Source organism: Neopelma chrysocephalum, unplaced genomic scaffold (genome assembly GCF_003984885.1).
Source record: "Neopelma chrysocephalum unplaced genomic scaffold, ASM398488v2 Primary Assembly neopelma1_365, whole genome shotgun sequence".
In the NCBI taxonomy this organism is placed as follows: Eukaryota; Metazoa; Chordata; class Aves; order Passeriformes; family Pipridae; genus Neopelma; species Neopelma chrysocephalum.
The window spans coordinates 702,640-728,580 of NW_020898029.1; the positions used below are offsets into that span (position 1 = coordinate 702,640).

Genomic DNA, 25,941 nt, shown 5'->3' on the forward strand with positions numbered 1-25,941 from the left:
TCACTAAAGATAGATCATGATAAATAGGATTAAATGGTAACTTAGCTGTGACTTTACAGAATGCCTGCATTCTGCTTTTTTTTCCCTGGGACTGGTTTATCCTTCTACCACCACTTTTGTACAAGGAAAAAGAGACTGATTAAGAAATCACCTCGTTCTGGGGTGCTTGCTCTGCAACCCACCTCTTGTAGGTGACTGCTTGTTCTTCTATTCCACCCCAATAACAAATGAAATCACAGCAATTTTTGTGTAATATAATAATATTTGTATATTTTCTTTGTTGCAATTAAAACTTCAGTGGTTAGTTTTTAATTCCCCTTGCCAAAAGTACTATTCTGTGAGGTCAGATAACCAAACAGATAAATGTATTTTTTTTTTCCTCTTAGAAAAAAAAAAAAAAGATTCTCCTGACAAGTACACACCCAATTTCCAGGGAAAATATTCCTTGGATGAACACTCTTGGTTATAATGTGTACTTGATAGAGGAAAATCTACAAACATTCTTAAAACAAACATTTACAACATTCTGTGTAACAACCTGAATCACAAACATTATTTGCATTGAAGTTATCATCTGTTTTGAAATGTTCAATTCTTTGAACCATAATTTAACAGGAATCTTATCATGTATTCCCATCAGGGTACACATACCAGGAAAGCACAAACCCCAAATTTCAGAGGGTGTACTTGGCATGGCTGAGCCACAGCCTGGGAGCTTTTAAGGTACTTTGGTAGTTGCTCATGAACTTCACAACATTTGCTCAGATCTGTGGAAACCCTCATTTATCAAAGAGAAAGAGAGCAGAAAACTTGGACTAAATTGATCACCTCTCCAGGAGCTGCCATTAAATCCCAGCTCAGCCTCTCCTACCCCAGGGCCAGCCTGAAGTCCCATCTTCCCTTGCACTCAGCTGGTCTCTATTCCCAAAAGTCAACAGGCACAGGGAGCTGAAGGAATCAGGTTTAGAGGAGCTGAAGGAACCAGGTGTAGAGGGAACTGAAGGGATCAGGTGTACAGGGAAGTGAAGGAATCAGGTGTAAAGGGAACTTGAGGGACCTGAGGAATCAGGTGTTCAGGGAGCTGAAGGGATCAGGCTTCCAGGGAACTGAAGGAATTGTGCAGGTTCTCAGCAGTGCAGTGTCAGGGTGAGACTCGGATGCAATACAGGCACTGAGCTGCAGGGGAGTGGGAAGCAAGGAAGTCCCCAGCTGAACAAGCACACAGAGACATGGAAAACAAGACACGTGCAGTAGGAGATAGAAGTGGATTTGTTTAGCCTTGAGAGTGTTCAAGGGGAACCTGATCACTGGAGGTAAGTCTTCCATCAGGAGAAAACCAAACGGATTCAGACTGGACCAAGAGAGATTCACATTAGACAATCCACACCATTTTGAAAATTCAAGGATCCTCCAGACTGACCAGGGAACTTATTGCATTTCATCACCACATCCATGAGGTTTGAGAAATGGTTTCTAGAAACCCCACTGGTTTAGTTGCCTCGAAGCTGGAGGATAAAGGAGACCTCTCAAAGCTCCCTCCAGTACAATTTGCCACAGTTCAGCACATGCTCCATCCTGGATCACAGATGTGACAGGGATATATGGATCCCCATGGTAGCAACCACATGGGGGACTCCTAAAGAGAGGCAGGTCAGGCCAGTGATTTGTCCTTTATGGAAGTAAGTGACCCAATATACAGGAAATTCCAGCAACATTTGCTCTCCTCACAAGCACAGACCCCCCTTCACCCCAACCAGCCTTTCCTACCAACAGAGCTCATGGGATGAGTTGGGTTGGGTTGGAAGGGACCTTAAAGCTCACCCAGTTCCAATTCCCTGCCATGGGTTCCACTAGACCAGGTTGCTCCAAGCCCTGTCCAACCTGACCTTGGAGAATTGCAAGAGAATTAAATAATCTGCATTTCTAATTGAAGGTCAAGGCAAAACAAAAGCCCTCTACATTTTCCCTCCTTCCTCTATTGCCAGTTACCAGCAAGAACATTCCCCCTCATATCCTCCACCCTGTATTGCCCCAAAGCAATTTGGAGTGACAGAGGCAAACCCAACCCCTTTTAAGCTGCCCTTTTCTTAGGTTAAACCTTCTGCTACCGAAACCACTTTGTGGAGTTGGTGACTGTTAACACAAACTCCGGGTTTGCAACATATTTGTTCAGCAAACTTGGCTTTTCTGGGTGGCCTGTTTAAGGTTCTTGCACAAAGGTCCTGGTGGTTTTGAACCTGCACAGAGCATCGGGGTTTCTTGTGCTTCACCTTCACAAAAGATCACAAAGAATCACTTTGCTGTAGAGGAAATGTCACCATGTCACAAGAGTTAGTGCTAATAATATGGACAATTTTCATTTTACACTCTGAGTGCTATTTTTTTCAGGTGTTAGAACAGAATAGGGTGATAATGTTGTTATTTTGAAGAAAAAGTGAAAGAGGGAAACCCTTATAACAACGGGGTTTCTTTTTTGCAGAGCAATTTTAAAGGCAGCACCAAAGCTGAACACATATATGTTTACAAACACCAATTATTCAGTGTCGTCTCACTCTGATCCACCCCAAGGGATTTATTAATAAGAACCTGGGTTACCCTCCCCTTTCTGACAGAGTCCAACTGCCAAATCCAAATCCCTCTTTCACCACCCTCTGTACGTTATTACAGTTTCTTTTATCCTTCCACGCTCTGCAAAAATGGTTTTGAGGCCTGGCAGGAGTTTGTTTGGTTCAGTTAGAAGTTCAAATTTACTCATTTATTAACCACAAATTAGTAATAACGACACCAGAATTATCTTTCTGACATCTTTGCTGGCTTACACCACGTGTAAGTCTCCCAGAGTAGTAAGTGTACTCTTAAGTACACAAAGATTTTTGCATTTCCATGTTTAGTGTGTCAAGACTCTGGGTACAGTATTTTTATAATGTAAAGCAAAAATACCCAAACCACGTAAAAAAGTCACCAGCTGAACTGAAGGACACTGGTAAAATTCTAACACTGCAAAATATACTCTCAGTAGTAACTAAGGCTGCATTAATCTTCCATTTGCTGGAAAATGTTGTATTTTTACACGACCCTGCTCACCATTTTAAGGCATGGCAGCACAAAAGTGCAGGCAAACAGTTGTAACCCTTATTTGATTTTTCTGCTAATAGTTTCAGGGGAAAAAAATTCAGAAAAAAAGCACAACAGGTCCTATTCTGAAACCACAGCAGTTTCAGCAGTTACCCAAGTGGTGCACCCAAACCACACCGAGGACTCACTTCAGCAAAAAGAGATGATGAACAAAATGGTTTTTACCACAGCAAGTGCTGTTACTGAGAGTGAACTCCACCCATACAAAGGGTTTATCTCATTTCTTACCCCACAGCAAACTCGAGTTTGGAGGGTTAAGATCTATATTTCAAGGCAAATAAAACCTCACTGGTCGGATGCAAATATAAATTTTGTCTTAGTGAATTACAAGATGTTGGTAACGAAGTGAAACATTTACAGTTTTCTCAATATTCTGTATTTCAGTGCAGGGCTTAACTTTCTGCTTAGAGGAGGATCTTGCTGAGTGATGAGAGGCAGAATTTTCCCTGTCTTTGAAGCCTGGATCGTTCCTGCTCCTGGGTTAACAGGGCAGAGCTGAGATGACACAACTTTAAACTTTCCAGGAAACTTTCTTAATTGAAAAATATGCTTTGAGAAGCCAGAGTTGTGCTGCAGAGGATGAGGAACAATAGTGTGAGTTAAGCCCACACCTGTGATTATACCTGAACATATAATCCCAGGGTTTCTACATCTGTCCCTCACACAGCAGGGCAAGTGTGACTCTGGATTTGGAGGCTGCAGAGTGGAAGGTCCCTCCCAGCACATCTTCCTCTTGGCACTTTATCAAATTTACATATCATTCCTAACTCACTCAGCATGTTTTCACCATCCTATTAAACTGTTCAGCTCCTTCATTGATGCAGAGTAAAACCTTCATAAAGTGAACTTTAGGAACTTACAGAAAAATGGATTGCTAGTTTTCAAACTGTGCCTGAAGGTTACTTACATTAAACCCAATTTTCTAGAGAACACTCAGCAGTATTTGGCTTCAACAGGGGCTATTTCTGTGCTGTATTTCCAACTCAACTGTTTGGTGATAACGTTCTCTGCACAAAATCACAACATGTGTTTTCAGTAACAGAAGGAAAGATTTTTCTTGTGCAAAACCCCCTCGAAACTATTTTTTGCTCAATATTTGCAAAGTTTGCACCTTGAGCTCGCCCGTAACCCCCAAAACCCTGCGCAGGAGAGAAATATTCTGAAATTCTACAAACTCCCCAAAAGGTGAGAAATCGTTATCACCTTCAGCCCAAGAATCTGTTCTGAAACAGCTTCTGAACGGGCTCCTTCAACCATCACTACTGAAATATCTTTGCTGTGAGAGATCAGCATAAACAAGAGAATCAAAGCGTGAATGGAATTTTTAGTTTGTGGCTGGGCAGGTGCTCCACCCATGAGTCATTTATCCTACACAACAAGGGATGCCTGGGCTCTAATGCAACTGTCAAGGTATGAAAAATAAAAAGCTTTTCCTGTCAGTCACAACTTTGAGGCTGATTTTCTCACTCTCGGCTGCAGATGAGAGGAAAAAAAACCTAAAGGTAAACAGGCCTTGTGGTACTTGTGAATAACTCTGGGTGCTCAGAAAGTTCTAAGGAAGCAGGTGTGTGGTACCACGCAGAAATAAACATCCCAACACCCCTGTCATCTCACCAAGAATAAAGAACAGAGCTCTGTATACTCTGCTCTAGAGCAAATGATTGATCCTCAGAACTCAAATAAATCTACACTATTTAGAATTAAATCCAAATCAAGGGAATTATTTCACATTATTTTTTTCTTAAATAAATCTATGTTATTTAGAATTAAATCCATATCAAACCAAGGCAATTATTTTACATCATTTTTTCTGATTAATACAATCTTTTTTTTTCTTCCTACACCTCCTGATTACATCCATTACATCTAACATGGATTCTTCCTTTTAAAACTTATCTCACTAAACACACAGAGCAAATTTCTATGCAAATCCTGGTGCAGGTCAAAAAAAATGACCAGGAAAACGTGATGTGTTTAAACACTAAGTATTGCTAAGGCACCATTTGCTTTCAAGAACTGAACCCAGTAAATGCACATAATAAATGCACAAAAAGCTTTGGCTTGCAGGGTTTTTTAAGCAAGATACTGAACAAATTGTGAAGCCTTAATTTTGATCTGAGACACTGAAGACAAACAGATTATTAAAACCCATTTCTATGCCCAACTCAAAGAGTAGCAAAGATCTGAGCTTTTTTTCCCCTCACTAAAACCTGTCAATACAAGGTCAATGTGCACTGACAGTGCAGAGGAAAAATAAGTCTAAAATTGTAAAAACAGTCAAACCATAAAATGCCTTAAATTTAGAGAAGTGACACATACAAAAAAGGACTATATTTATCGTTGACATGAAGGAGGAGGAAGCATCAAATACAAAGGAAGAGCAGCAGAACAGGCTGCACAAACATCGCCTGCCGTGAGCTGCCTGCACTGCCCTGGGCTCTGTCAGCAGCTGGGGATGCACAAGAGGCTCCTAAAATGGTTCAAGGGGTGCAAAAGACATCCCAAAAGAGGGAATCTAGCCCAGAAACTTCTAGCTGGACAATCCTGGAACATGTGTGCAGATGTAGGATCGTCTGGGTGTCCACTTGTTAAAGCTCTGAGGTCAAACTGACCACAGAATATTCTCTTTTGGGATCCCTTTGTGAGCACTTGAGTGGGCAAATCTATCCAGAATTTCCCCTGCAATCTCCCTGCATCACATCAACAGAACAAAAAGCTGCTCTGGGACTTGGTTGGTTAATTTTTCTTGCATTTCCACCTTCTTTGGGGCTGACAACAACCTCCTGCAACCACACTCGTGAAGAAAAGGCAAAGGATCCTCACCCCAGACTAGGGAATAAGTGTTTTTGCAGATGACGGATTACAGCACCCAGCACAGCTCAAAGTTTTCAGATTAGTTCAATAAACACAATATTAAGATCCTGAAGACCTGTTAAGATCTCAAAGCCCTGCCCTCTTTTCATTTTTTGAAGCCACCAACAGGTTCAGGTATCGTTTCTCTTTATCTGTCAGCTGGCAAGATGAAGAAAACAGGACTTGATCAGTCAGATTTTGCTTAAATCAGCCTCTTCTGCCTTTGTAGGTGGGGCAGCAAAACACATCTTGAAGTTTTGCAATTCGTGGTTTGGTAAAACACCGAAGGCCTACCACCTTGGCTGGATAAATTTATTATCAATAAAATCATTACTATTATTTTGTAATCGTTTCTAGTCACTCATATTAAATATTCTGTGCAAACCTTTGTGCTTGCACTGAGGGCTGGAGCTCCACATAAGCCAGGCCCATCAGAGGGATGAGAATCAAGCTTCCTAAGCCAAGGCAGGCTGCTGTCCCCTGGTCTGTCTTCTTTTTCCAATATTTTGACATTTCAAAACCACAACCAGTAATAAAAACACTATGAGAACAGAACTGAAGCCCTTAACCCAAGAGGTTTTAACAGAGGTGTTAACCACTAACCTCTGAAATGCCAATCTATAAATTGCCATCACACACCAGAGCTACAAAAAAATTAATGGATTACAAAGCAAACCCAAAGTTCTCTGACAAACTCCCCGTGTGTATCTGGAATTATTATTTCCCAATATCATTTATTTTAATACCTGTATTTCAAATAGCAGCTAAATAACTCCATCTTGGAGACTCATCACAAAGTCTCTTCTTCTTCTTCTTCCCCAGGGTCTCAACCACTATGTCTTGGGTGATTCCAAAGGCTCAAGTATCCTCCACTGCTCCCCAGTAAACTCTGCCCACCTACTACGCTCAATTTTTTTCTAAATGCTTCTCTTAACTTGGATTCTGGAATTCCACCAGGGACAGGCTTTCCTTGTCTGTAATTCCCCATAGCTGAGCATGTTCCTGTAGCATGGGAGAGTGTCCTGGGAAAGCAGATGGTGACTATCTGGAGTCTTTGGGGCAGGATGTTCCTTTGCATAGGGAAGTAATTTCAAACCTATTCTAAAGTTCTCCAGGCATCCCCAAATTTGGGGACTTTTATCCATCACTCCTGGAATGAAGATTAAGGCAGACTCACATTCATGCCCAGAACTTGTTGATGGCAAAAAGTGTTGTCACTGAGCTTTTCTGTCAACCACGTGCACCTGGGCCATCGTTAGTTGAGCAGGGCCAGTAATATTTGTTTGGAGGATGCCAAACGTGGATGGAGTGATTAGTTTGGATTGCCTGGTGACACCAGCTGTATCCTGCCATTTTGGTAACACCTGCAGGAATACTGAGTGGTGGATATGGAGTGAATGCACCAGCAGCCTTAAAGGCACTAAACCATCTCTCTGTCCCTTGGGTGTGTGAGTTAACCTCTGGAGGAAACTGAAGAGGGCTACAGGAATATTCATATCTGGGAAGCCCAAGATGATGCAAAGCATCACCAGGAACTGACTGTATCCTACAACTTGTGGTGTGCCATACCCAGCTGGGAGCTGGGTCACACGGCCTTGACCTTGCAGCATTAATCCACAGGGAATTCTTCTGTCTGAAAGAAGGCAGGAAAGGCAGGTAAGGTGGCACCAGCAGTGCCCTCCTCACACCCTCACTGCAGCAATAAGGCAGGGGCATGACCTTCTGTATTAGGAGGGGTCAAGTGGTGCTCTTCCTCCCTGGATAGAGAGTGACTTCCTTCAGGAACTGGAGGAGCTGGTGAAGAGTCCATAGCACAGAGAGTGGTGTGTCAGATGCTTGTCAGTAGTGGTTTGTCTCACTGGTTAACAGTGCTGCTATAACCGCAATGTGGAATGCATGGGGCTGCTCTGAAAGGAAGTGGTAAGGGTGGGGCAAGAGCACTGGGTCCCACGATCAAAGCACTAGAGCATTGAATTTTACTTATAACCCAATCACTGACACCCACACAGCAACTTCCTGTACTTTAAAAAAAAAAAAAAAGAAAAAAAAAGAAAAAAAATCTGTTTCTCTCTTTCTGTAATCAACAACTTTTACCTAGAAACTAGTTAGTGGTGAACTCCGACTGATTTCAATCTGCAGCTCACAGCAGAAAATATCATTTTTCATCTGTGAGAACCTACAAATGCCATTTTAACTGACAGGTTTCAGTCTACCAGTTCTTTCAGACTTTTTTTGTTCTCGATTTCATAGAAGTCTTACAAACCCTGAGAATCAGCATAAGAAATATAAAGCGACCAGAAGTTTGGTAGTGCTGAAAAAAAAAAAGTACTTATAGATCTACAAAACTCAGCTACGTTTTAGGGGAGTTGGAGAAAATAATGTGCAGTGGAATTCAGATCACAGGACACCTTTGTTTAAGAATGTTGAGACACTACTATTGTTTGTTTTCCATTTATCACAAAAAGCACACGTTTCTATCTGGAATTTCTCTGGTGTTTTTTGAGCATTATTCAAGATATAACATCAATAAATACAGAAATCCTTCCACTCCTCTCCAAAGAAACCTGCAAGTTCTCCAGTACCACCTGGTGAACATCTAATAACTCCAGCCAAGTCCCAGGGGAGCCCTAGGAAACCTCACATCCATTAGGAACTTCATGGCTACAAACACGTCCCTGAAGAGAAAGAACATGCACACACTGCCTTGGGGGTTTTCTTCAGAACAGTCCAGTCCAAAGAGCTAAAGACATTCTTCTTAGCTGATCTTCCTCAACCTCAAAAGAGAATCTTAAACCAGATAAGGGACAGTGTGATTTTTCAAATCTTTCCATGTGACAATAAGCTGGAGCTGTGATGTACACAGGTATCCAGGCTTGCTGCTTCTGTGGCACACTTTGTAACCTTCTCCTTGACATTCTCTGTTTGAATTCACTGAGTTATTGACCTTCCTCCAATTCTCTTTAAAGATTCTGCTCTTAACCTCTAAATAGTTACATTGAAAAAACCCACAATAGAGCATTTAACCCGAAAAGCAAATGTGACACTTCTCCTGGACCAAGTAAGGATCAGATTAACATCTAACAGATCTTGCAAGACTTCAATTCAAAGTTGAGTGAGAAAGAAGGAAAATGATTTATGATGAACAGAACAAGCATAAGCCTGAGATTCTACACAAGATACAAGGAAATAATCTCATGATTGTCATCCCCTCTCTTAATCTTAGTATTCAAGAATGGAAAGATATGGATCTGAAGGGTGTCTAATCCATGCCACACAGTAAGGGTTTGCCTATCCCTGCCTGATAGTACCAACCACAGACAGTGTGAACTGAACTATCTGCTGAGACACGCAGCTCACAGCTTCTCCTCAAAGTTCCAGCTGTGAAAAAACCTGAACACCAACTAAAAACAAACAAACCAACCAAAACAACCAACCCATTTTCACTTTACAAGTAGCCAGTGACCAGGTCAGGACATGCAAGGCCAGACACGATGACCCACTGCCATCCTGCCATCCTGCTGGCAGCAGCACAGAAGTTCCTTTAAGTGCTGTATGAAGATCATCTCCAGAGCCTGGACATGAGAGCAGCTGCCCTGAACTACAAACTCCTTTTAGAGGCTTTTTTGCTCTGACCATCTCTAAATGGTAACAGAGGCTGTGTCCAAAGGGCTCCGTTTCAGGGCCAGAGCTCTACAACTCCTTCAGAAAGGGCTTGGATGTGGGACTGGAAGGCAGACTGAGTGAGTTTGGTGACGACACTGAGTTGGGAGGAGCTGTTGAATCCCTCGAAGGCAGAGATGTTGTTCAGAGAGATCTTGACAAACCTGAGGGCTGGGCAATCCCCAACCATGGGAAGTTGAACGTGCGCAAGTGCCGGATTCTGCCCCTGGGACAGGGCAGCCCTGGATGCACGGACAGACTGGGGAATGAGAGGCTGGAGAGCAGTGCTGTGGAAGAGGATCTGGGGGTCCTGGTGGATGACAAGTTGGATATGAGTCACCAGAGTGTCCTGGCAGCCCAAAGGGCCACCGTGTCCTGGGGGCATCAGGCCCAGCATCGCCGGCCGGGCCAGGGAGGGGATTGTCCCACCCTGCTCTGACCTGGGGTGGCCTCACCTCGAGTCCTGGGGTTGGAGAGTGTCCAAAGGAGGAACACAGGGATGGGGAAAGGTCTGGGGAGCAGCTGAGGGCACTGGGCTGGTTCAGCTGGAGCAGAGGAGACTGAGGGGAGACTCCTCGGGGGCTGCAGCTCCTCCCGAGGGGAGGCGGAGGGGCAGGAGCTGAGCTCTGCTCTGTGGGGACCAGGGACAGGAGCCAGGGAAGGGCTGGAGCTGTGCCAGGCGGGTTGGGATGGATCTCAGGGAAAGGTTCTTCCCCCAGAGGGTGCTGGGGCACTGCCCAGGCTCCCCAGGGCAGTGGGCACGGCCCCAAGGCTGCCAGAGCTCCAGGAGCCTTTGGACAATGCTCTGAGGGACAGGGTGGGATTGTTGGGGTGTCCTGGGCAGGGCCAGGGGTTGGGCTGGATAGTCCTTGTGGGTCACATCTCAGGACATTCCATGATTCTAAGTGTTTCCCTGGTCCTGTGTTCAGCTCCAGGGGTTTGCTCTGTCTTTGTTTTTGTGAAGGAACGAGACCTGATGCCCAACTCCCTCTCACCTGGACAAAACACAGACCCATGGGCAAGGGACTGTGGCACACTTTGGTCCAGGACACCCTGCAATCCCTCAGTGGACTATCAGACAACGTTTGCACGTCACAGAACCCCTCAAAAGCTTTGCATTCAGAAAAGCACCGTATTGGGAACAATCTCTGGAGGATCCTGTTAGTCTCCCCTATCCACAACTACCTGGGAAATCAGAGTTTTCAATGCTCTGCAAAAGTATTTATGTTTTCTACTTGACTGCAGAGGTTTGAGGGCAAGCAAAGCTTTCTATTAGAGCTCCTTGGACCTGCCTACCACAGTGCAGGCAAACCACACAAGTGCTTTTCAGTATCAAAAATCCCCCCCAACAGAAAGAACAGTTTTACTAAAAAGAGCACAAACTGGGAACAGAAAGGCAAATTACAGGTTTGTCTGGTAACAACTAGCATTTATTCACCCTTCAGCAAGATCTTTATCACCTACTTGTTTTTTTAATTAAACAGACCAATGAGAAAGGTAAGAAACAGCGGAAGTTTCTTGCCTGTTGTTTGTTTGCTGAGCAGTGTTCCCATTTCTGACACACACTTTGGGCCTGTATCTCTTGCTACAATCACACTTTATTACTATATAATTTCTCAGGCTTTAAGTAACCACTGAAGATTGTCTTAGTTGTGGAAGGAAGGGAGGAGTAGAAGTGCATAAGCACATGAGGCTCATTTGCTTTAAAAAAACCCCTGCTTTGTTTCCTCCTCAGTCTATTTTATCATAACAACATTTGCTTTTGGTCGAGCGGCTGAACCTCACAAATATTGTGAGGGGAAGGGACGCATTGAAACAGTTTTTAACAGGCTGATGAAAGGCTGAGTGCACACATCTAAATTAAAAACAAATCAATAAAGCTAAATGTTCACCAAATTCCTCGATTTGTACAAAAGAGGGAATGAGGAGACACAAATACAAAAAACCCTCATGTAGGTGAGTCAGTCCTCACCTTTGCTGCTACTATTACACTGCATCTGCTAAGAATAATCATGTTTCAAACAAGGAATAAAAATAAACCACATATAAGAGGTAATATAGGTATATTTAGTATTTGTTTGACTCATTCAAACTTCATCTAGTCCCTTTAAACACTAAAATATTTTATGTAGACTTTTTTTTTTTTAAAGATGGCCACTTAACATACTTTCCTTGAAAACCAAATAAAGAAAAGCAACATAATTCACAATAAGATTCCCTTCAGCTTTTCTATTTCTGCTTTTATTCATATCTGTCCTAGTGGTTGATATTTGTCAGTATATTATGTGGGGTTTTTTTTAATTACTGAAGACTCTCTAGTAGCTCAACAGTGGTAAATACTTACAGAAAGCAAGTATGGGACAAACTGCCTCAGGAGCTTTTCCACAATCCTAGAGCATTTCCTGACAGATTTGCATCAATACTCACCTACACAGAACCTCATCATTTGATTTCAGGGTTCTAGTGTGCACCATCATCTCTTAAGCAATAAAATCAGAGGAATAGGAACAATGGTCTGTCTACTGTGTGAAATAATACCTTCCAAACCTTGGATCAATCTGTGAGTTAAGCAAGGACATTTCCAGCATACTTTGGTAATAGAAAGAACTTTTCACCTGATGCAAGGAGTTTGTTTTAGAATAACTGCTTTGCAAACCCAGCCAGATCTGCAGTACCTGCTATAAACAGGATGCAGGCTGCACACTCTGCTCCAAAATGCACCAGCAGAAAGGCAGACAATCCCCACACTGAGAGACAACCATGGATCTGCTCTCTTTGTACTTCCTAACATGTGGATATCAAGGATACAAGATGTGGACTCATGTTTAGTGCAAAATTCTGTGCCTATTCATAAGCAGAAGCCAGTTTTTGTTGTTTTGTTGTTTTTCTTTTATTTGAGCCAACTGAATGTTCCCTCCCATTATCAACTGAGCTCTACTACTGTTGTTAAAAGGAGACTCGAAACTAAGAGTTTCTAAGTGGCTTCAGTTCTTTAAACAGTTTCACTGGTAGTTGAATATTTTGAAAACAACTCCAGGGAGGGCAAAAAAAAAATAGTAGAAGTAGAAGCTCCATTAAGAGAGATCTTATTTTCAATTCAGGAGATTTATACACCTCCCAGAATTTCCATACATAATGGAATTTCCATTCATAATGGACTTGATGCAGGAACAAGCCATATATTCAGAAAGTGTTTTATGTTTATTTTTAATGTGTGAGTGTAAGAATGATCACACCTGGACAGACAGATCAGGACAGGCCTGTCTGGCCTTGTACTCTGTGTCAGTAACTAGTGGCAGATGCCTCAAGAAGAACATCCAAACAAGGGAAAGGTGCAGCCATAAGTCAGACTGCCCTGCAGACACTCAGCTACACAGGAGCCAGAAAGAGTATTTTGGCTTTTGGGACACCCTGTTGCCCCTGTTTCTTTCAAGAATTATCTAGGGGTTTTTAAAGCCCATTTAAATTTTTTTGCATTCACCATATTCTCTGGCAAACATAGAAATAAACCCTGAATTTAGATTACTGTATAAATGTAAACCTCTTTATTTTGAAGGTGCCATTTACTAATCTCATGTGTTGCCTACTTGGAACAGACAGAAATTTTTTTCCACCATTTTAACTTGCCACAAGTGATTTTACAGATCTGTCACACCACTCCCTCATCATCTATTTTCCAGTCTGAAGAATTCCAGTTTGGTTTACTGACAATTTTGCCAATTTGCTGATAATCTCATACCTTCCTCTGTTGTTGAAATATAAGATCATGAGACAGAAGACTCTCAACTTGTTTTTATATCCATTAACATACTGAAAATTGGGGGAACTGGCTGTTAAAAGAATAAAACCTCCTTACCACTGGGTGGCTTGGGTCGTGGAGGGACATTTTTCTTGGGTGGTAACGCTGGTGTGTCTGATTTGCTTTTGAAAGGGTCATCTGAAAATCCCACCCCTCCAAAAGAGGAGGCAAAGGGGTCAGGAGCTGCTGACTACAGGAGAAAAAAGAAAAGAGAAAGGATGTAAGCACACTGGCAAACCTGTGGTTTCATGAAGCTGCAAGTTAACTCAATTAGAGGCATTAATTTCAAAAAACTAAGATGTCCAGAATTATCAGTGGTGTAAAAGGTCAGTGACAGAGGTGCTAAGATTTCATTAACACTCAAAATAACTTATGCCCTCATCACATAATTACTTCTAGAACTTCTAGTCCCAGCAAAAAGCTGATGAAAAAAATAAAAGGAAGTAAAACTCTACTTTTTTTACTATTTGGCAGTGAACAGTCACACCACAGTCTAACCTCCACTCTGATAAACAGGATCATGGAAGAACCTGGAAAAACACCACAGAATGGGGAGCTTTATTCCAAGCTTTTCTGAAGTTACACACAGCTGTGGCAAAAGCTCAGGGAAAATCCCCAAAGCATGTATTTAATGCTTCCTATGTTCAGTTGGCTTTTCTGAAGGACTCTCCTATTGGATAAGAAGGGCACAAAAATGATGCCATGCAGCGAAATTCATCACTGTGAAATGAAGAAAGGGGGATTTGGGGAGCAAAGGTAAAAATTGCAGTCAAACCTTGGCTAAAATTTCTACCTCAAGCCAGACACATCAATATTGGTAAAGGCTGTTGCCACCTAGTGGAGAGTTAAAACCCTCCCCAAAATAGTATGAAAAGCTAGAAAAAAACCCATGAAATGTAATTAGTCCAAGTGATATGATAATCTATTTTATTGTTAACATTTACATAACTCCACAATTTTCAAGCATTACTGTGGAACCAACAGAAGGAGCTGGGCACTGCTGGAAACTGTAAATTCCAAACTCCACCTCAGGAAGGTAACAGCAATTTCCAATTATCCACTTTTTTTTCAGGTGCATCCTGAACCTTTCTCTTCATCTGCTACTTAAAATGAACAGAAACTGCACACTTAAAACATGGGAAAGGCTGACTGACTGTTAAGAGTGGAGTGAGTTTACACTAAGGTTAGTTTTACATATATTTAGTGTGTTTGGTTAATGGTTGGACTTGATGATCTTAGAGGTCTTTTCCAACCTTAGTGATTCTATGGTAAGTTTAGGAACAAGTCAGGATACTATAATTCTATGAAGTAACCAAGGAGCAGATTCCAGGATTTAGAGGAAATATATGGAATAGAAGAATACTCTTCTTACAAATTAACACTATGAGTTAATTTGTCTTTTAATTTTTTTTTAATTTTAATTTTGAATTTCTTCTGCTCATCTGGTGTATGAAAATGTTTGTGAAAAGTTGATTTATCCCTACTGAATCTGCCAGTCTTGGTTTAAGACTTTGCCATATATGACATGGATGGAAAATGCTTTGTTAAGTAACTGGTGAGGCTGATTGGAAAAAAAAGGAACAGAACTGGGTTGTCAGCTGAAGAGTTACAACCATATCACACACTTCAAATAAATATCTGTACATACATTTTTAAAAGGACAGTTGCTTTCCTTGTAACCTTTACCTTTGACATCTGACTGAAGTCTGCAAATCCCTCCCCACTACTGAAAGCACCACTTCCAAATGGATCCAGTGTTCCAAATGGATCTGAAACAGATACAGGGAGAAAGAAGTCATTTTGAACAATACTTAAGAATGACAAAGAATTGGTGCTGCCAATGAAGTACAAAACTGGGCAGGTGACTAAAACACACCTGTATTTTGACCTGGCATGGGATGTTACAAGAGAATTCCATAAGACAACAGGTTTTGTACCAGTTGTTTGGAGGGGGAAAAAAGAAAATAAGAAAAAACTGAAATATATGGTGTCACAAAGACTTAGTCTTATAATCCATAGCAGGACCGTGATGCTTTTTGCCAACAGTTCACAAGACTCTCTATTTTCAACTCCTATATTTGATTCTTCTTTCATAAAAAGATACCTCCTTATTCATCTTCATGAGAAAATGTTTTCTTCTTACCTGGACCTTTTGAAGAGATACTGGAAGACGTAAAAGGATCAGTGCTTTCAAAAGGGTCAGGCTAAATAAGAACAGATATACACAATTATTGTTCTGCTGTACTGTGCACTTGCCTTTTTATGCATATCAAAATCACAATTATTTCCAATTTCAGATCACTCTGTTCAGTGGAAATAGAGTAGGATAAAATCAACTGATTATATGAAATTTGGCTATTGATAGCCTTGAACAAAACACCAAAAACCTACAAGTGAAAAGGGCATCCCACTGAAATACAACATGAGTTACCAGGGCAAAATATGAAAACACATCCAGAAGTGTCCAGTCTTTAAGCAACAGCAATATTCAAGTCAGGCATTTATATAATTATTAATCCAGAGTCTGTATCCTGCTTCTTTTTAAAGAGATGGTGTTTACAGTTGTAAAAGTTGTACTTTTTTCCAAGTACAATCCTATCCTGCAAGACAAACTACCCTCCCACTGACTGAAACTGGAACACTGTCCTAACTCTTGGGTGGCAACAGTCAGAGAATTGCACAAGAGGGAGGGAAAGAATAATAAAAATAAACCAAAAAATCTATCACCTCCAAACAAGCACACACATGTGCATCTGGACAGGTTCAGAACTCTGACTATATATATATATCTATATATCTATACATACATATATATTTCATTGTAACTGTGATTTAACAAGTGTGTTCTGTGCAGTCTTTCCACTGTCCTGGCTCCAGTGTCTGTTGGGGGCTCAGGAATCCTTTAACCAGAGCAGTTCCTCAATTCCATTCACTGTGTGACTGCACAAACCAATGGAATGGAGGGAATGCTGGGAACTAGTGGGTGATGGTGGCTTGAAATTCCCAACAGAGAGGAAAAATATCCATCTTACTGCACCTCATTATCATAGAACCAGAGAGAACACTGCTGATTGCCTCAACAACACACACTGAAATTTCAAGAGTAAAATTAATGATATTTCACCAGTTAGGGGAAAAGTATTTTGTGTTATTTCACTCCTTTCAGCTTTCAGACAACAAGGCTGTCAATAGTAAAGAAATCTATGAAGTGTAGATTTCAAACTGACTGACCTTTGAGGGTAAAGCAGGGGGTTTTGTGAATGGATCTGAGGTAAATGGGTCGCTCTTCACTGGCTTCTTGAAGAAATCCTCAGGGGCAGAACTCCGAAATGGGTCACTTTCCTTAAAGGGATCACCTCCAAAGGGATCTAAAAGGAGCATGAAAAGGTAAATAGATTATATAGAATGTAGCACCTAATGTGTCTATAAAGAACATTCAGTATTTCACCTCATGCTCACTGATTCTTTAGAAACATGTGATTTGGTAAATCTGATTCAAACTTCCAGAGACCTCAATAAAGGGGATATTTGCTAAGTTTGAATTACACCCTTCTCATTAACATGCTGATCCTGAAGGCACAAACCTGTCAGGTTTCTCTGTTCCCACATGCAACCCAAAAACCTGAAGCCAGGGAAACCTGGGAATTCTTTGTGTTTGGCTACAAATTGTTTCTACGACACAAATTGTGTCCTGTCCTCCAAAGGGTTCTTACCTGCTGGGGCAGGTGGCTGTTCTGCAAAAGGATCATGCTGGAATGGGTCACCTACGCAGAACAGAAAAATAATTTTATTAAAATAGTTTTATAAAATAGTTTTATATATATCGTATTATTTATATATAATATACTATATATTATATATAATTATATAATATTTATATTTTATATTAATATGTTATAAATAATTATATATATTATATATAATAATATTTATATATTATTTATATATATTGTATTATAAAAATAGTTTTATCCACTATTTAGCAGGATGATAACAGTTTGTGAAAACATCATTTACTCAACAATTGGCCTTGAAGATCTTTAAGGTCACTTACTGCCTTTGAAGGGGTCTGCTCCCTTAAATGGATCAGATTTGAAAGGATCTTCTGACTGGAATGGGTCTGTATGCAATTCCTGTGTATTATTGGTAAACATCAAGGCTTTGTTCTTAAATGGATCATCCTAAAAATTAAGAGGAAAAACATCATAGCAACTCTACCAGGATGAAAACGCTCAGTTGGCACAGAATTTCTTCTGAATGGGTATCTCAGTTCCTGTTTAACAATCTCAAAAATCACTTTCTAAAGAACTTTCTGAATACATGACTTCCAAGTAGAAGTAATTACACACCAGAAGGAAACACGTAGCCCAGGGCTACAGAGAACATCAAAAGATAACAGTGCATGTAACAAGTAAAGGTTAAACTGTTGCCCATATTAAAATATTCAATTCTCAAACACTTAAATCATGAAAACAAACCAACCCCCAACCATCACACTGGCAAAAAAATTCCTCCCCCACGTTATTTTACAGCTCAGCTTCAGGTAAGACACTTATTTAAAAGATAAAGATACATTTTATGGACTATTTGTGGACTACAAATACAAGAGAATACTACTGAGTGGTCATGCTCTAGATTGCTTCTTGTTAACTCATTCTTGAGCTGATTTTTAACTCATTCTCAAAGCTCCAAGCAGTGATTTCCCCTGACAAAGCCCTTCATGTAGGAAGAGTCACCCCAACATTTTGATGACAGAAAAGTTTCTCAGCAGAGCCCAAATGTAACTTTGTCAAGTTGGAAAAAAATCTCCTGCAGGAACAAGCAGCAAACTCAAGTTCTGAAACCTCTCCAGGACATTAATTTGGGTTGGTTTGGGTCTGCTTTGGGGGTCTCTGATGAAACCAGCCCTTGCCATGTTTGCCCTGTACAGCACTTCCAGGGAAAACAGAGCCATTCCATCCCAAAATAAGGAACACCCAGCAACAACTACCCACTTCCACTGCCCCCAACACCAGAGACAGCACTTCTTTCATCCCTTTACAAGGTGCAAATGAAAACATCTTAATTAATACTTCTCAGAACAGCAGGGAGGAGGAAGAGGAAGAAAGAATTGAGAAACAGGAAAGGGGCACAATGGTTTTAAAAAATTACTATGAACATCCACTGGTGTTTTCTTCCAGTAAGTGATTCATAGGTTTTGCAAGTAAGAGAAACATCTGGAAGTTTTCAGTGGAAATTAAATATAATATTATGCAAGCCATGCAAACAGAGAAACTAAGCAGTGAAGTGTTTTAAGGCCACGTTTTTCAATGTATTGTTGTTTTTAATCTTCTTTGGAGCAGTTTGTTTTCACAGACCAAGTTGAAAGCGGGGCATTAAAACAGCAATGCCTGCTGAATATTTACTATACATGACACATATTTAACCTCACACTAAACCCACAGCAAATACTGTGCTTACAAAGGCTCTGGAAAACAAGTTTCCCTAATGAGGAAGCACCAAGTATGTGTGCAAGCAGAATCAAGCAATCATGCAACTTTTATATTTAAGAGAAGAAACGGGCTTTAAAAAGAATGAAAATTCTTGTGATTTAGAGGATTATTTAATATCTAAATCAACAATAGATACCCAACAGAAATGGACTGGAAAAATCTTTACGACCCTGAAGGATCTTATGATTTGGAAAAAATACTGATTAGAAGAAAACATAATAAACGAGATAAATGGTGCTGGAATTATTGAAGCAGAAGAGAACCATCCATGTATTTTGGGAAGGGAACAATATGTGATGAACACAGCTCACTGCAAAAGAGAAATTTGTAGAGCTTCTTTTGGAAATAAGAAGGAAATAGATGGTTAAAGGGAAGTTTACAGCCAGAGAAGGTAACTGGACAATGTGCAAGAACAAACAAAAACACCTGAACTGGAAATAAAGTCCCACCTCCCTACTGAGACTGAACATGTGACAGGTGACAAAATAAAAGGACCTTTTCTTTTTGGGTCCATAATCACAGTTTGCTTACCTGCCCACACTGTTACAGTTACACAGGCACAAAATCCCAGCACAAGATCTAACAAAAGGCTCAAAAATCAGATTTTCCACCAGCATTAAAGCCTTGCCCTGCCTTGCTGGGATCTGCTAACGCACCAAAACCCAACTATTTCACATTAGGTGCAAGTCACAAGTTTAATTATTGCCAAATACAGTAAGCAACAGTCATTTTTTTTACCATAGTTCCATAATTGCTTCTTTCTGTCTGTCCAAGGCCTTCACTCATATCTGCTAAATTGGTCAGGCTGCCCCCATGGATCCCATTGAGAGCTTCATTGTATTCCTCTATGCTCTTGTTGACTTCCTGGTGGCTCTCCTGCAGTTGGGAAAGTTTACTTCTTGCCTGAGAAGGAAAATTCTCATTAAACACTGTTGCCAGACAGTTGCATTTCCCCCCCACACCAGAATTGAATTTTTTCCTGACTCAGACTGGGAATAAACCAGTCAAAAAGAAAAGGTTTATTTCATGAGCCACCACTTGTTTTCTCTTCTAAAAATAATCTTTCCAGGTGATGTCCAACTCAGCCTTTCAAGAAGCTAAAAATTGTATAAACTCCAGTGAATACCTGGTTTATTTCTTCCTGTGTTGATTTTAAAGATTTGATTATTGTTTCAAGCTGCACTTTTCCAGCCTGGATACTCTGCTCTAGCTGAGTCTCTTCCTGCTGCAGGCGATTCAGCTCTGCTTTTGCTCTGTTAAGGTCATCTTCCTGTAATTTTAAATCTGATTCCTGAGATTGAATCTGCATTTTTAGTGATGAAATCTGAAAAAAGTGAAATTTGAAATAAATGTTAACTTATTAAATTACGAATTTATAATATAAATAACAGGAAGTTGTAAAGCAACCTATCAATTGCTAAAGAGAATAGTTAGAACTTAACATAAAGAAATTCGTGCTGCTTCTGATGTTGCACAAAATCCATGATAAAAGCACAATCAATAAAAGCAAGAAATACTATTTTAAATCACAGAAATACCACCCTAATTACACAGGTAATTAACAGGTGTTACCAGGTTTTCAGAACCTGGCTCCTTTTCCATTCAAACATTTATCAAGGAGCATGAAGTTGATTTTTAACTCTGGTAAGAGTTAAAATTACAGAGTTGCTTATACACTTCTTTCTTCAACACTTTCTCACACAATGTTACAGACTAAGTTTTCACCTGCTATTTCTATTGGCAATTGTATCTCCCTGAAAACCCACTTTTAACTCAACACTGGTGACCTTCAGAGGTTCAAAACCTGCACCACTGCCATGGACCGTCTCTGATGCTTTTCAGCTGCCTTATTAGGTCGAATAAACGTTTTCTATATTCTCAGAACAACAACAATTTCTGTAGAAAGGGACCCCTGGAGATCATCTGCCTCAACCCCCCCTTTTTATGACCACAATCAGAGGTATTTAGGGGAGCAAAACCCTTTCCTGGACCTATGTATTTGTGTGGAAATTGCGATTTATGGTCAAAATGAACAGAGAAAGCAACTTTTTTCATTAAATAAATAGAATTTCCTTCAACAGAAGACAAAAGCACTGTTGGGTACGTCCAGAATTAACACACACTCACCACCTGGGTTTCTTCCTGGCATTTCTGCCTGACATCACTGAGCATATCCTTCAGCTTGGCTTTCTGCTGGTCCATCTCATCCAGCCTGTCCTGGGCATCTTGTTTCTGAGCCTCCAGCTCCTGCAAGGTACTTGTCTCCCTGTCTAAGTCATTCTGCAGTTCCTGAGGAAAATCCCACAGTTTGGAGCTTACATTTAGCTGCTGCCTCAAGGAATGATCAGCCACAGACAAGCAGGTTTTGCAAAACCCAAAAGATTTTCTACGCCCCTGCAGCTGTTTTATTTCTGCAGGAACTTGTATGAGACAGCAGGAAATAAATCAGTGTACGTGGCATTGAGTTATATCCTGATTATCAAAACCAGTACTCTTGAATAATGTTTTCCTAAATTACAGTCTTGTTAAGCACTAAAAAAAAACCCTTTCAAATTGTTCACGTATCATCTTCTGTTTGTATTAATCAGCATCAGATGAAAACATTTCTGATGGAGAACAGGAAAATAAAATTCTTTCTGTAAGTCAGAGGAAAATCCCATGAAAGAAAGAAAGGAAGACTTGCCCAGCAGCAACATAAACACATGAAAAATGCTTAATTCCCATATATTATTTGGATTAAAATGAAAGCTACTAAGGATAAACAAAAGATTTTACCTGAACTTCATTGGTTTTCTGTCTGATTGATTCTTCCTTTTCCCTAATGTCCTGCTCTAGTGAATATTTTTCTCTGTCAGATAAACAAGCACATGTATTTATTATTAGTTAAATAATACAACACACAAAAAGCAATTAAATATTATTCTGGAAACACCATGTAGCTAAAAAAGCCAGCACATATTCTCATATATTTTTTTAAAGGAGTAAAGGTTTATATGTCTCAATTATTGTTTGAAAAATACTATCTGTGGCCATAATCAATGTCCTGAAGTCACCTGGTAGAATCCAGGCTGGCTTTGCATAACTGTAAGATATCAGTGGGAGATTTGTCACCAATTTCAGTGACAAATAATTCTAAAATGGCTAAAAGAAAACAAAAGTAACTGACACATCAGTACTATAGACTTATTTGGTTATTGTTCAAGATTTTGTTAACAGTCCACAACTTTACCTCTGCAGCTGAGCAATTTCTTGACTAATATCATCCAGTTCCTTCACTCCTGTGAATTCTCCTGATCCAACAGAACTTGCACTGTCCTGTTAAGAATGAAACAGTCAATTAAAATGTTGAGTGGTAACAGAAGCTCTTCCTTTCCAAGGACAGAGGTGGGATATAAAATCCTCATTATATGATTTTGCAAAGTGCTACGAGACACATCAAATTATTGTGCAACAAGCAGGAACATGCCAAGCAATTCTACCTGAGGGACAGGAGAATTGTCTCTGTGCCTGTTTAACAGGCAGGAGAGTTGGGACACACAGCAGTGACAGGACATGCACAATGGGAACAAATAAACTGCAGGCTATGGGAGAATTAAAATTAAAATTCAAAACCTAAACCCCAGCTCTGCTACAGTCAAGAGTAAAGTTTCCAGGGAACTCAAGGACAGCAGATTGTAATTTCAGTCTTCTTGAGCCCTGCCACAAATTCATGGCAAGGTCTGCAATTATTCAGGTCATTTCTGCACCCATTCAGGGGTAGATGAGGGAAGATGCAGAGGGCACCTCTTGTCTTTTAGATAAGACTATCAGAAGTTATTAAGAAAGGATCTCAGCACTAGGTACAAAATTGGTGATTATTATAAAAAGGATTGCTCTAAGAAAACCCACTGCAACTGAGCAAAAACTGCAGCACTGAACTCCCTGTTAGCACTAAAAAACAGGAGACCTACAATTTTTAAATAGCATTTTAAAAAGAAGAAAGTACAGTTTGCTTGCTTCGCTCACTTGGAGGTTGCTGTGATAACCACAGAAAGCTTGGCTTTATTAAACACAAAAAACTAAACAAGAACCTAATCAATAAATCAAAATCAGCAGACTAAAAGGTGACATTTTTGTAGAAACAATAGGTGAGTACACAGTTTAAATAATTAAATTTAATTTAATTTAATTAAGTCCTCATTTTGGGTGATCATTTCTTTTGTAATATGCCATTACGTCATCATAAATGAAAATAATCCAGACTAATTCTTCAAGGTAGCAAATCAAAAGCTTCTAATATCACTTTGATTTTGTCAGGCCAGACAGAGATTTGCTGAGAGACCTGCACTGAGTGCTGGACAGGGGCACAGGAAGGTGTCACCCAACATGACTGTGAAAGAAGTTAAAATGAGCTGCTGCATTGCTTAGGATAAGAACCACTTAACTAAACTCACTAAGCTCAGTTTATTTCATGTTATGCTCAGCCAAATAAAGCTCAGTTTATTTTATGTTATGCTCAGCTAAATATACATTAGGTGGAAAAAAATTAGAATTAGTTGGAAATAATGGGAAGCTTAAAGATGTGTTTACTGCTCATAATTTCAGAGAACTAATCCATGAGTAACTTCAACTGTTCCTGTCCCAGAAACTTCCTGACAGAGCAATTGTTGAGGGAATAAATATCACCAGGTCAGCAGCCAGTGCTGGGCCCTTCACACTGCTGTGACATCCCATCATGCCAAGAGCAAGTGGCACAGAACTCAAGAGCAGAGACAGGCAAAGGTGGAGAAATAAAACCAGGTTTTGAAGTCAGCAGCATCATATACAAAAAAAATGGGCATTCCTTTGGATGTCACAGTTACTCACACGCCGCATCTCTGTGAGTGCTGAGATCTCAGTTCCTACAGGGGTCAAGTAACCTGACAGAGTCTACAGAAAAAGGATACAGGAGAAACCTTAAAAGGACCACAGCAACAGCAACAATTAAGTTATTTAGAGCTCCAAGAGGTTTCTGGTTAGGGAAAGCAAAAAAAAAAGTCAAGAAAAATACAGTATAGTTTATAGAAAAGAGGAAGGTATTGACAGGACAGAAGTGTTTATTCATCTCACTTTCAGAAATACAGAGTGGAGGAAAGGAATAAAGCAGGTTTAGCAAAGGCTCAGATGCTCCAGTCAAGTGGTATCAGCAGTGATGGATGCAGGACTGTGGACTGGCATGATACAAGGGATGAATCCCAGAAACTAGGAAGTCATTGCTCTTCATTTAGCCATTAAAAAATTTGATATTTCTACAGAGGAATTTGGTGCTGATCACAGTCAGGGATGGGCTACTCAACCAGCTTTTAATATTTGCTGTTACGAGTTCCCCAAAGTTAAAATTATATATAGAGATAATATATAAATATATACATCTATATTATAATTTATATATTGTTAAAATAAAAATATTTTTAAAAATTAAAAAATAAGAAAAAACTCCTCTATGACAAAGGAGTATTTTTCATGCTAGACTTTTTTCAGTATTATGACTCCTTTTATGGAATAGTTTATTTTATGGAATATTTTACTGCATTTTTCTTTACTTACGGTCTTAGTTGTTGGAAATTTACATTTATTTTCAAATGTTAAAGAAATTTGTAAGGGAAGGTAAGAAAAAAAATATTGGCAATTCTTTACCAAGATATTAAAAAAAAAAAAGTACAAAATTCCTACTTAAAGTCCATTTCAAAGCAAGTAAGTTCAGTGTTATCTACAAATAATCACTGACTTACCTGGATGGGAGTGTTCCTCTCTGTGGGAGGGATCATATCTGGGGATAACACTTGGGGAGGATCAATCCCTTTGCTGACCTTCTGTTGAATGAGATACATGGCAAGTGCAAACTGGTCTTTGCTGAGCTTCCCCATCTGTCTCGTGTCTGCCAAAGCCCTGGTGAGAAAAACAGATCACCATTATAAACAAAAAAATCTTATTTCTCCTCTACCAAAAAGCCTCAAATACACATATACATGTAATTTCCTTTTGATTCATCCTCAGCAGAGCTTGCTTATTCTAGTGAGACTTCCATAAACAGAGCAGGATTTTATTAGACATGTTTAACTGAATAGAGCAGTGTTGCTCTGAGAAAATATTTAAAGCACTAGAACTTCAAAAGACAATCACAGTTCACAGACTGAACTATTCCCCCCCTCCCAGAAAAGCAAAGGGAGTATTTATTTCTCCCTTGATTTTCCACATATTGCAGTATGGTAACAGGACATGTGGAAGAGGTTGGGTTTTTGGTTTGTTTCTGGGGTGTTTTTTAATGTTAGGTCCACAATTCTGGCTGGATAAATAATTACAAAAATACACCTACTAGGGAATTCTTACCATATATGTGCTAGGAGATTCTGAGACAGACCTGAATGCATAAAAATGTCCTTTACTTCTTGGCCACTCACAAACCCATCCATGTCTGTGTCTGTTTTTAAGAAAATCTCATCGTATCTCACTTTTTCAGACATTGGGACCACCCAGTTCACAGCTGGCTGCAAAGCAAAGGGGGACATTTCAAAAGGAGAAAAACAGCCTTTATTATCAACACACTGAGCAGATCCATCACCCAGAGCTGGATGTGCTGAACATCTTGCACAACCCAGTCTGACTGGGAAATAACTATTTTCACTGCCTGGTTTAATTTCATATTCTTTAGCTGAATAAAACACTGATAAACAGCTCTTCATCAGTTGAAAATCATTAGTTCTTTGGAAATACAGATCCAACTGGGCATATTAAGTCTTCATGCTAATAACAGGAGATTTAGAAGGTAGATTAATGATTTCTTTGGTATTAAAGTAGAGACATGAGTAAAACCTTTCCACGGTCTCACTTTCTATGTAAAGTGAAAATTCCCCTGTAAGATTTGCCACCTCATGGTCACTCTGATTACAATTCACTTGTTCTTCCAAGTCTGATTAATGGTTTCTTTGGCATTAAATCCTTAAATTGGGAATTAAATTTCTTTGGTATTCCATTCTTCCAAGC

General features: G+C 40.0%; 1 protein-coding gene across 4 annotated transcripts in view; it reads right to left on the minus strand.

Annotated features, from left to right (window-relative positions):
* EPS15L1 (epidermal growth factor receptor pathway substrate 15 like 1) overlaps positions 1–25,941 on the minus strand; it is a 44,888-nt gene that overhangs the window by 8,446 nt on the left and 10,501 nt on the right. For 3 of the 4 annotated variants that reach the window (XM_027706113.1, XM_027706116.1, XM_027706115.1), the window contains 14 exons: positions 25,288–25,445; positions 24,690–24,846; positions 23,785–23,847; positions 22,169–22,254; positions 21,715–21,787; positions 21,067–21,228; positions 20,066–20,263; positions 19,678–19,842; positions 17,502–17,628; positions 17,161–17,211; positions 16,679–16,815; positions 15,591–15,651; positions 15,134–15,216; positions 13,505–13,637 (listed from right to left, as the gene is read on the minus strand). In XM_027706113.1, coding sequence (XP_027561914.1) covers positions 13,505–13,637; positions 15,134–15,216; positions 15,591–15,651; positions 16,679–16,815; positions 17,161–17,211; positions 17,502–17,628; positions 19,678–19,842; positions 20,066–20,263; positions 21,067–21,228; positions 21,715–21,787; positions 22,169–22,254; positions 23,785–23,847; positions 24,690–24,846; positions 25,288–25,445 — 1,654 coding nt within the window. The remainder of the gene's footprint in view (positions 1–13,504; positions 13,638–15,133; positions 15,217–15,590; positions 15,652–16,678; positions 16,816–17,160; positions 17,212–17,501; positions 17,629–19,677; positions 19,843–20,065; positions 20,264–21,066; positions 21,229–21,714; positions 21,788–22,168; positions 22,255–23,784; positions 23,848–24,689; positions 24,847–25,287; positions 25,446–25,941) is intronic. The other variant, XM_027706114.1, reaches the window with a different exon arrangement.